A 12,788-nucleotide genomic window follows, 5' to 3' on the forward strand; every position below is an offset into this window, starting at 1 on the left:
AGGCTATGCAACTGGAGTCTGAGTCTTAGTGAGAGTTCGTGGTATTGACGGGACCTGATCGTCTCAGTCTTTCTGGACTGATTGGTAGTTTTAAAACTGCATCTGCTAAATGGTAGCCAGACTAATCAGCTAATCAGTAGAAATTGTTTTTCTTCTTAAGGTGATCGGTCACAGAGAGTAACATTCATCTTGATGCCCAACATGACCCAATGGTTCATAAACAATAAGGAACTACGGTGTACAATATTTGTCATGTGGCATTAAAGTAGCGACAGCCAGCCACAGAGCCACTAGGCAGAGCATTTACTACCTAAATGATATAAGCCAGTATAGCATACGCCCTGCAACATCTCTCAACACATGCTGTCCCCTGCTATTGAACTGAAATCAACAGGCCCACTGTTAAGAAAGGCACTGCCCTAAATGGAGGTGGATGTGCATTTTACAATGAGATAACCCCTTTGGATCAAACAAAAAGATGCATTCGATCAAATGGATCAATAAGAGCTATGATGGTAACTGGGATGTCTGCATTACAAAATCTGCGGTAACACCATGGAGTTGTAAAGGGGGGGGAAAAAATTATCATTTTGAAGTAGTTAACAACTTGCCCTCCGCTAATCAGATTAGCATTGTTTAGCCTTATCTTAATTAGCAGTACATGTTAGGAGATTATACTAAATCCTTGTAGCAGCAATTTGTATTGAAAAACTCTATTATCTGTCCTACTCCTACATGGAAGACTAGGATGAAAACTGAGATACAGAGACTCAGGCTCTTCATTACATAAGCCCCAGTTCAGTAAGACACTTAAACTTGTGTCCGATTTTAAGAACCTGCTTAATTCCTATCATCCCACCCCTTTGCATAAAGGCTTTATAGAACTGGACAGTAGGAGCTGAAGGTAACATTCAATGACAAAGACAAGTGTTATCATTTATTTACTTTTGTATGGAAAAAAAAGGCTTGATTTCCTAACACTGACAAGAAAGAAAGGTTAGGGTTCTGGAGGCAAAGAGCTGAAGATTTCTTTTGCACATATAAACACCTACTCTAAAATGAACAAAGCCTCAAATATAGATTACAGAGAACTTGATCCCCTCAAATTTTCTTTGTCGATCATAATGAGGATGTGGAAAAACATGTGATAAAATTGCTCTTTGCTAATTTCTAGTCTTTTTCTTGTTGTTTTCATTTTTTTAAAAGACTTGGTACTTTCCAAGCCAAAATAAACCTGTATACATATTATATCACTCTAATAGAACAAATTTATTGACACTGGCCATGTCTGTACAAGCAGCCGACTGCACAGTTGTTACTGCACAACCAAGTACTAAATGACTGTGCAGTAACTGGAGTTACTGTGTAGTAGCATCCCTGCACAGCTTTCTGACGCTACTGCGCGGTAGCATCATGCATCACAATTAGTGCCCCCCTGCTACTGCGCAGTAGCATCTCAGGTAGACACAGCCACTGAATTGAAAAGCAAGCATATGTGAACAAAATTAGCTAGAAGCCCAAGCTAGTTAATACTAAGTGTTCAAAAGATTTCTCATGGCTTGATTTTTCAGGTGGTTATCTGGCATAAAACAGCAGGTGTGTTAGCAAATGACATTAGCAAACAGTTTTAGGGCCACAATGATTTCACCTCGTACACTGGTGTAGAGCAGGAATAACTCTATTGACACAAGTGGAGTAAGTCCTCCCTCCTCTGGCCAACCCAGCTCTGAGTGAAGTAAATGGAAAGAGTCCCATTTGACTTAAATGGACAAAAACCAAAGCAAAAGCACTAGCAGCATAGGTACAAATTATATACATTTATTCATTTTTAAATAACATTCTTCTGTATAAATTCTGACATATATTCAAATCATACACTTTTTTTTAGAAATGCATTTGTAAGCTTAGCGTATGCGTAAGAAACACCTTTTTTTGGGATGTGCGATAAGGCTGATGAGTTTTAGTTGGGAGCAAGCATGATGTTAAATGTTTTAGGCCCACATTTTCCTTATTAAAATTCCACCTCACACCTAAATAGCAGAGTCCCTCGAGAGCTAATTTTACAATTTTATTTTTAAAAATGTTTTAGGCTTCATTCTTCAGTTTTTGTTGTTAAAACAAGCTGTACATATTTTCTGCCACATATTGCATCATTTATATTGCATGTAATATTTGGAATAAAAATGCTGTACAGCAAGGGATCAACTGGCCCAAAATGCGGTAGAATGCTGAAAACATGCCATCCGGGCTCATAAATAGTTTCTGCTGGCCTGAGTGTGTTTTGCCTGGTCCAAGAGAATGACTGTCTCAGTAAGTGACTTTTCATGACAGTCCCCGAGGCTAAAACATCATGCAGTTTTTTTCTAGCTATGGTGATTTGGTAAGAGTTAAGACCTTATATTCACATTAGCTAATTATACTTTTCCACATTTGGTGCATCCTGTGCTTGTAGAGTAACATCCCTAGCTTTTGACCCAGCCAGGCTGCCCCTGTTCATTTTATACATGGTTGACTATTTTTTTATCCATCCCCTTACATGAGGGCTTCAAGTGTTTTACTACAGGATTTCATTTGCTTCACCCAGACCAGCTAGGCTATGTGCCAACATGGTTCTCACCTCCCCACGACATGGGTTTGGGATTATGGCCAGTAGGAGCGAAAGCCATAAGTGTCTCACCATCATACTTCTCTAGACTACCATGTCCCCCTATTACTCCATCTACTCCATGAACACATAGCTACTGCACCATGCCACCCACTTCCTTGCCCAAAACCAACAACCATTGTCCTGCAAGACTGATGTACTACTTGTCTGCTGGGAATTGGCACATGATGGACCCCACCAATATATGTGCAACAGTCCTGACACCTCAGCCTGACACCCCTTCTCTGACCTGATGATTTTCTGCATTGGGCCTGATGAACCTCTGCAGTCTACATCCTATTTAACTGGTTATTCTCATTCTCAAATCTGCCAGAGGGCAAACCTCAACATTACAGAAGTTTCATGGCAAGTTATAATATAAGCATCTGAATGTAGAAGGAGTACTGCTGGAAAAGCCAAGGTCTTTGGTAGGATGACATACTTGCCCATAAAAATTCTCTGGCAATGCACTACAACACAGTGCAGTCCAACCTGGCTGAGAGATGGATCTCACTTAGCTTCTTCCTTCTATTATACAGGTGCTCAGGTGGATGGCTATGTGGGTGTTGGAGGAAAGGGGTCAGGTTTCACACTTGTGGATCATAGGATGAGGTTGAACACAAAGCTGGAAAGTTTCTGTTGAATCTTATTCCTCTAAACAAGGGACCTGACTGGGTGCAACTGATTTTGTTTCTTCTGCTGAATCGTTTTTTCATGTTAGATGCATCATCCCTTGTGTCCCTCTGATGTTTTCATTCTCTGCTAATCAGAAGTTAGTGTCCAAACAAAGCATACCATACCTCAGAGTTTCTCCAAAACAGGTCAGTCAAGTTTTAAAAACTTATGCAACTAAAGCCCAAAGAAAAGACAAATTAATTTCTCTGGGCTTCATGTCAGACCCACAGGATGGTCTCCTAGACCTCTCTCTCCAGAACCATTTGCTGTCAGCAAAATACCCACAACATCATATTGTTGTATGACAATGTGTAAAACAGACTGACATCTTCACCACTTCAGAGCTGGGCTAATATTCAGTGCTTTAATATTATTTTTCATGGGGGTTTTTTCAGCTACAATGGGGCCAATATCAAAACCGCCCATTCAAATAGGTTGTCCTGTCCCCCCACACTTTTTTTTTTTTTTTTTTTTAGGTGAGAGGTAAGGGAGCTCAGCACCAAAACTCAAAACCAAATCCTGCAACCAGTCACAGACTGTAATGTAAGAGAATCAAAAAAGCCAGGACCTGAAGTCCAAATTAAACTGGCCAAACCCTGTTATCTTAGCTAGCCTGCAGTCTTTCCAAAGATCCATGAAGAAATGTTTTCTTTCAAAGAATATATCTGCTAATTCACCTCAACCCCACAAATAAAAGAAGAAAATAATTCTGACATGCTCAAGTGGACAATCTTTCCTTCACTTTGCCTGTTGCTTTTATTGCTCTATAGAACTAGGCCCAGATGCTAACACACTGCCACTGAAATCATTTATGAAAAGTCATCTCTTCCCAGCATGTATAAACATCAGGGAATACGCATATAAAAATGAGCACTGTCAAGTAGTTATGTCCAGATGATCCTATTTTCTCTACTTTAATAAAACTGTCCTTTAAAGCCTGGTGTATGATAAAGGCTTGGTAATATCCAGATTTTCTTTCTTTTTCTATCTTCCAACTAAAACTCAAACCTTTTTGAATGACTTGTATCCAGTCAGCTGCAGACTTGGGAACTGACCTCAAGTTCAATGCAGGCAATGTACCTCTTTTCATTGGCTTCATTGCCTCTGGATGAGGCCCATACACAGTCCATCACATCTTCTTAAATTAGAAGATAAGCTCTTTGATACAGGGACTGCACATTATTATTATAACTATGTACAGCACCTAGCAGGATGCCATTCCCAAGCCAGAGTTAGGCCTCCCAGTACTTCTGGAATGCAAATAAATAATATCTTTCTACATTACTTTTCCCTCCTGTCACATAAGAAATATTTATTTCTGCCTTTGTTTTTATTGATGCAGCTATTGCTCTGCTTTGCTAACTTCCTTGTTTATCACTGGAGTTATTATGAACTGGCAAAGCCCTGGCATGGCTGCATTACAGACTTTATCCCTGAGGTTGCTAGAAGTTCACTTAATTAACACATAGGACAGGAATTAATTGCCCTGCTCAGAAGAGATCAAACAAAAGGTTTCATTCAAACCTCATTCAAGTCAGCAGGAGGATTTCAGGAGGCTTTCCACTGGCTTTAACGGGAACTGGATTGGGTGCAAAGATGCACTCAGTGCAGTGATAGGAATAAAGCAAAGAGACTGGATCTGGCACCTAATAAAGATTACATGCCAAATGGCAGCACTGAAAAAAGGGAAAGGCAAAGCTGAAGTTCTCCACAGCACTGTTTATTGCACTGTACAGGTGCAAATGAAATGCCCCAGTGAAGGTCTAGTTCTTTGCACCTGGTATAGCACTGCCTTCTCCCAGGTGTTAGGAAACGGAGCTGTACAAGGACTGCACGTGCTCTTGGATGTTTCAACCTGCACTCAGCACCCAGGAAGACTGCTAACTGTAGCAGTCTATGTCGGTGTACATTCAATCAACCACGGTGCACCCTGCATTCAGACCTATACCTCAGAGTGGAGGAACAACAACACAACCTTGCTATACAGCTCTTTCCATTTGACAAGGACAGAGTGCTCATTAACTTGTACTCCCCCTTGTTAAAAGCCAGTCTGCCTCTATATAAAAATGGTAGGATTCTGCATAACCAGTTGTCCCTTGTTTCTTAACAATAAGTAGAGTCCCCACTTGTCCAGTGTACAACTTTATGCTACGTGAACTTTCAGAAATCAATTACTTGACAGTATCCACGTCACTTATTATTTTATCTAGAATTTTGAAACCAGGGACCTGATCCTGTAGATACTTTGCATGAAATCCTGGTTCCACTGAAGACGAGGGAAATTTTGCTACTGTCATCAAGAGAAGCAGAGATAGGCCAATATGCAGCACTATTGGCAATTTTACTCATAATCACGTAAGCAGTCCTTACTTGCCCAAGTAGGCTCATGACTTCAATCAGACTACTCCTGTGAATGCTGACAGCTCTTGTTAAGTCTGATAGGATCAGTCTCTAAATAACATTGTTGATACATTTGCATTTTGTGGGGAGATTTCAAAGCAACCCTGATCACTGGCCCTTCAGATGTCTGTTCACGACATCACTGGGTATTTACTAGGGTCAACATGGATAAAGGAACAGAGAGGTTGACAGTTGCAGAAACAAGGAGGAAACACTCAGCTTCTTAAAAAAATTTCAGTGATATCAGAAGAGGAACTTTAAATGATGGATGTTTGCCAGAGTCCCAGCTCCAGCAATATTGCCGTCTAATTTACAGTATTTTAAACAATCCTCTTTTTTTTTTTTTTACAATGCCACTAACTGCTGTACAGATAAAATCTAGATGATAAAATATGACTTATGGTTTTTCCCTTTTTTTTTTCTTTTTTTTTTTTTTTTTACAAATAGTTACAAATACAATGCCAAGAAGTTATATTACATTCTATATACAGAACACACCATTTCTGTCAGGGTAAGATAGTAAGCCTAGCTTGTATTTTTACAGGGCAACCCTGAGATGTCTGGTTGTCTTCCCTTGTACAATATGTATACAAGTTCATTAACTCCTTCTATAAAAATGGATTCCTGTATTTTAATAGTCTTGTCACCTTACATAAGGGAAATGAGTTATCTCCCCCAACAGATATTTTTATATTTGATTTCTTTTCTGCTCCCCAAAATCTATGGGAAACTTAAAGGGGTGGTTTTACTGTGTGTAACAGTGACTTATTTAAATGTCTCTTAGTACTATGGTGAAGTGAATGAGATTTCCCCTTTCTTTAAATCAAATTTATGTAAGGAAATAATATGAAGCTTTTAGAAAAGTCTATTTCCTGAAAATCTACCGTTCATTCACAGGCTACTTTTCAAAATATTGGACACACGTATAAGCATTAGCTTGGCTGGAGGTCAAAGTAACTTTTGATTAATCACAGGGTACTGCTTGCTATAGCCCTACCAACTCTTCATACAAAAATATATTTTAAGATCGGCATTATTTTATGTAAAGTCTTTATCAACAGTGAAGTCTATGGATCTTCATGGGTAATGACACACTGAATGCATTCATTATGTTACCTGAAAACCTGATGCACTGCACACCCTTCCTGTTCACCAGCAAGCTACGCCATGCCCAACATAAAAAAATATCTGGGTAGCAAATTCCTTTGCTTGAAACCTTGGCACAGATTCTGATACTCTTTAAATGAGCAGAGTCCTTTTTTTAAGCTAATTTTGGAATAGCTGGATAAACTCTTCCTTTATGCCTTATAGTTATGCATGGGAGTTGTCAGCGTCAGCTGTCCATTAGGCGCCACTTCATTTCCATCGTCTTCCAATAACCCCGAAACATCAGCATTGGGTATACTGTCATGGTAGCTGCTAAAACTGATGTTGTCCTCCTTTAGTTCAATGGTCCAAAAAGGAGCATTAAGTTTTCTGTTTTGATATTCACGATACATATAGACAGCACCCACAAAGCCCATTAGTAGGACCACAACAATGATAATCACCGTCAAAATAATTATGTTAAATTGAGTCCAAGAGACATCTGCAAAAGCAGATGTACTATTGTCAGAGGAGCTTATAGGAAATACAGTCTGCACAGTCGGTGGTGGTAATGTACTGTTCGTCACTGTAGTTGAAAACGAGGTTGCCTTGCTGGTGCTTGGAGCAAAAGTTATGAACTCTGTAGCTTCTGGGCCAGGAAAGGTTTCTAGAAATCAAAATAAAAATACAAATGTAGTAAAATATATGAGAAGCCATAATCAGAGATCAGCAAAACCCAACAACGCAATCAATACCTTGCCCTGTTCATAACAGTTATTACAAAGGCAACAAGCTCGGAAATGTAAACTTTAGAACATTCCTTTTATGCATCAAAATGAATGGCCAGGTTTTAAAAACAGTATGACATGTTGCATGACCATTGGACACCAAGTTCCCTTCAGTGGGAGTGGAATGCTTTTGCAAACCTAATTTACAGGCCAAAAAGGGGGCTGAGCTGTTCTGAAAATCTGTTTATGATTGAGTGTGCAGAGATTTAGAAAAATCTGGCTCCTTACACTCAATCACTCAAGATGAATACAAAGCATGTCAAATATTCCTGAGTAGGAACCGTGGTTCCACTGAAGTCAAAGAGTTTTGCCACTGACTTCAGTGAAGCCAGAATTTAATATGCCCCGTGTTAAAAGCTGTAGAATCAAGCTGGGAGGGTTAAATCTAAGGACAATGATTTGCACATTTTTGCACTACCATTTTACTATATACATTCACACTTCAGGTTTGCTTCCAGCTCAGCTGAGCAAAAGGAACAAAAGCCAAGATAAAACAACAAAGCCTTAATGCTCTATCATTAAATGTTTCTAAAGTGACACTTCTCTATGTAAAAAGGCACAATTCTAAATTGCCTTCACATGAATCTACAAACAAACCTCACTGAAACCAATTAAATATACATGCACAACAGAGAGTATGATGTGGCTCAGTAACATTTAGAAATAAGAAAGCATGTGGATGATGTAATAGTCTTTAAGCAGTATGACAATCGTTTGCACCTTGTTTCAGGTTCAGTTTATGGCACAGGCTAACAGGCAAAACACAGGAACACAGGATTTGTCAGTGGATGAGGCCACCTCATCCAGCAACTTATCTTCAACACTAGCCAGCACAAGAGGCTTTGGGGGAAGGTACAAGAACACCCTCTCATAGGTATATAATGGGGAAATCTGACCTCCATGGGGAGTGTCCCCTTAGCTTCTAATACTTATGGAGGCTTAAGCTTTGGAGCATAAGATTTTCTACTCCTTCTAACACTTCTGTAGGAACTATTATAACCCTAGTTATTCTTGCTCTCCATTTAAAATATCCAATCTCCTTTTCGATCTTCCCAAGTTCTTGGCCTCAGAGCAACATAAGGTCCTGAATGTTTTCAGATATGTGAATAGTATGATAGGAATAACAGGATATTTTAGATTGTCATGTTCTAGAAGTAGGAACATTCAGGTTAAACGTGTGCTTTCAGACAATACACATTCAATGCAGCTCGCTTTAAAGGCCTCATTACATCTCCTTTCTATTTTGCCCTACTCTCATTCTGCCATCTTGTGCTTTAAAAGCTCTGCCTTCATTTTAAATCCACTCACAGCTGAATCAATTACTGATGATGGTGCCTCGCTGTATGGATTTGGCTTTTCTGGAGAAAACACCTGCTAATAGGGACAGAGGAGGGAAATCAGTTTTGGTAAGCTAATTCCCGATAGAGCTGTATTCACTACAGGCAATCAGAATTATGATTACCATGACTTCTCAAGCAAGCCCCAACTGCTAGCAATGGGATGGTACCAATCTTAAACCAAGGATGGATGGATTTATAAGTGGAGTGATGCTAATCAGTATATTTTACACCTAGGCAGAGGATTGGGATGGCCAAGCCCACTAAATGCTCCTGTTCTCATCTAGTCTCAAAAACTAAGCAGCGCTGGGCCTGGCTAGGATTTATATGGGAGACCTGCCTTGGAAACCCCGGGATTCTGATGGCAATATATTGTTGTGAACTATGGCTAACACACATAATCGCATGCACCAGTTGGATAATGTACATTCTTGGTTTTAGAAGCAGTTAAAATCTCAGGTACTAATCTTGCTCCCACTGAGGCCACTGGCAAAATTCCTAGCAAAATTAATTATGCTGGACTGGAGCCTTGAACTCTAAGCTAATGGAAACAGTAGTACTTCACTGTAGTAGTCAGGGCCAGCTCCACTAGAACTTTACTCAGATGTCAGTCTTTGTGCCAAGTTGCTTAGAGCCCTGTGCCCATTTGCTATCTGATGGAGGCCAGCATTGCTCAGACAAGTCTTTGGTGTCAGCTACTGCTCTTACATCACTTGTCTTGGTGCTTCAGCCCATGAGTTTTTGAGGGCCCACAAAATACCAGGCTGTATCCTAGTGCTTGAGGAATCCTACAGTAAATCTGCCCGTGTCCAAGTTATGGTATATAAACAGTAATAAAAAATTAGTTTTTCAAAACTGGCCAACTCGAGATTCCTTAAAGGATCCTGGCTATCATATACCACTGAGTACCTGCCCTCTGAAAACTAGAGCCCTTTAAATTGCTTCAAGTTAGACAACAACTGAGGAATCCAAATTAAAGTTTACTTTTGAAAACCTTGGCTCCAAATCAATCAGATAAAACACAGTACCTCCTATGCACTGCTTTAAGGGGGGGGGGGGGGGGGGCGGGCATGAAGGAAAGAAAGAAAAAGAAACTGCATGTTTTCTTAGTTATTAACATGAAAGGGAGGATAGGTCTCAATGAAACAGGACAGCAGAATAATCACTTGGCCTCATCCCTATGAAGCAGGAGGGGAAGCTTTCCTATGTTGGAAATCAGCATAATTGCAAAGCTCATTCAAGTAGCAGGATAAGCGTAATTGGAAATGTTTAAGAAAGTGCAAGTACATGAGATGCTGGGGAGCAAGGTCATGCCAGTCACTTGTATACAAAACCATTGGGTGCATTTGCACGTGTACTTTACTGCCGAGTAGACTAATTAGCTCTGCCACAAAGCATCACCATTTAAATGTGCACCAGTATTAGGACGCAGTAAACTAATTAACTCCACTGTAAGATAGTAGTGTCGGGGACACTGCTACCTTACGGTGGAGTACTTACCTACAATCAAATGCACATGTGGACCATGACCATGGCTGCACATTGCACCCAGTAGGCAGAGGGCTAGACTCCTGCCAGCCCCTCTGCCATCTGACACCACCATCCAGAGCCTGGGGCTGACCCCTCATGCCCCCTGCTAGCCTGAGCCTGCTCCTCCCTGACACAAATTGCTGCTGTTCCAGGTGCATGTTTAGATGCTGCATCTAGGAGCAGCTTACTCTGGCTCAGACAGCTCCAGAATTTATTGCAGCATATTAACTGCATATGTAGATGAACCCAGTGAGTTGTAGTGGGGGGAACTAAAGTAAAATTGCTATTAATATCCCTGTGGAGACTGAGATATATTAAATTAAAGCAAACAGACATTAAAATTTTTAGTAATGTACTAACAACTCCTGCAGCACTGTGGAAGAAGCCATTTCTACCACATGGCTGCACTCTTACAAAGTGGCATCTTCAAGCACCACAACCAACTTGTACCTGAGAATCATAGATACAATACACAGAGAGGGTATATGACCTAGACAATTCCTAAAAAGCCTTGATATTATGTAATGGTCAATTCCAAACCCCAAGTGACAATGATTTTCTCTGCCCCTCTGGCTAAATTGCTAATTGATTTGTGCCTCAGTTTTAGCGTCCACAAAATAAAGATGATAATCCCCCCCAAACTTGTTTAAGTAGTTGGTTAATATCTCATTTAGTACTTTGAGGTGCTAAATGTTATTGTTAAAAAAAAAAAAAAAAAAAAAAAATTAATGTTAATGTTATTGTAAAAAGCTTTTTTAAGGGGCTGATCCTGCAAATCCGTACATATGTAAGCAGTGCTATTGAATGAGAACAGTCAGAGAAAAGCAGCTTGTGTGTATGGAGTGGGTGATGGAGTTTGCACTCAGCTACATAAACCCATGTACTTGCTCAGTTGTGTACACTGAAAAGAATCTTTTGGTTTCAGTGCATTTCACAATATCTCCTGCCACAATTCAAGGAGCAGAAAATTGCTGAAAAACCCAAATTAATCTCCAATTCATAGATTTTTAGGCCAGAAAGAATCACTAGATTTAGATAATCTGACCTTCAAACTCCAGCCAGATAAATCTGTTGCTTTTTTTACCTTTATGAAACACCCATACATAATATTTTTCTGTGCTAAGACACTTAAGAGATCTCTTCCCTACACACTGTCTTGAGATGTACAGGGAATTGTCTGTAAGAGCCACTTCCAGAATGCCAAAGGCAGCATGTCAGAAATATCACCACTGCTCATTTCAATGTGGACAATGGTCAAACATGCTTTCTCTAATTGAAAACAAGACTTACAGAGCATCAGAAATGGTCACCTGAGAATCTCTTCTGGCTGCTATCTTGAAAGAGTGCCCATGTCCATCATGGATGACTCAATTACTGCTTCCTCCATCAACTGTACACCCCTCCTTAAACAAATACAAGAAATACCCCTCCCCTCCCTCAGAGCTTGTAAGCATATGATCCACACAATATACATGGACACCGATATAAGGAGAACATTTTACCTTTCTTGGTGCAGTTGGTTCCCTCAGGGTCTTTGATATAACCTTCCTGACATTCCTCACAATGAAACCCAGCAGTGTGGTATAGACAGCCAATGCATTCCCCTGTCTCTGGCATGCATATCCTGGGTGACTGAATTGGGTCTACATTCCCATTACATTTGCATCTTATGCAGATACTGTCAGAATTGTAATAGCCATTGTCACACTGGTTACAGTTTGGGCCAGTGTATCCAGTTTTGCATTTGTCACATGTTGGGACATGCTGGCCAGGTTCTAAAAAGAGAAGAGAAAATACAAATAACTTAAATAAGAAAGCTATTATTTTCAGTCCTGCATATCCTACATATTTCGACTGCTATTAAAAAAAAACTGCTGGCAAACTGAGGCTCTAGATAGACATAATTTTAAACTGCTTTAAAAGAGGAGGGAGGACCTGCCATTCAGTTCTGAAGCAAACAACAGCTGTTTAACTGTTAGGTTACATTTATTCCTATAACAGTATATATAGTATATATGAGATTAAACTTGTTTCAAGTTTAAAGTTACAATGGTTTAAGTTGCAACAGCTTAGCTCCACTTACACTGGCCCAAAAACAACAATTACACTGGAGCATTTTATACCAGTATAATGTAACTTCTGTATAACTGAAGGTAGGGTAGAGATGCACCTTACAGACTAACTGAATCAAAGATGTATACACTTTCATGAACAACAGCTCACTGCATCAGATGCTCATGCATCCCTGATTCCATTAGTCTATAAGGTGCATCTCTACTCTGCTTTCTGCCTGACTTCAGACCAGTGTTCCCTCTGAGCTGTTAGGCA

The 12,788-nt window shown here is 40.0% G+C and overlaps 1 protein-coding gene across 1 annotated transcript in view; it reads right to left on the reverse strand.

The window, feature by feature from the left end:
• Positions 1-1,797: 1,797 nt before the first annotated feature.
• The window catches only part of MEGF9 (multiple EGF like domains 9), a 91,459-nt gene continuing 80,468 nt past the window's right edge, over positions 1,798-12,788 (reverse strand). Inside the window, exons 5-6 of the mRNA XM_019475824.2 lie at positions 11,963-12,235; positions 1,798-7,472 (exon numbers count right to left, since the gene is read on the reverse strand). Coding sequence (XP_019331369.2) covers positions 7,018-7,472; positions 11,963-12,235 — 728 coding nt within the window. The 3' untranslated portion in view covers positions 1,798-7,017. The remainder of the gene's footprint in view (positions 7,473-11,962; positions 12,236-12,788) is intronic.

The sequence above is a fragment of the Alligator mississippiensis genome, chromosome 12 (genome assembly GCF_030867095.1).
Source record: "Alligator mississippiensis isolate rAllMis1 chromosome 12, rAllMis1, whole genome shotgun sequence".
Taxonomy (NCBI): Eukaryota; Metazoa; Chordata; order Crocodylia; family Alligatoridae; genus Alligator; species Alligator mississippiensis.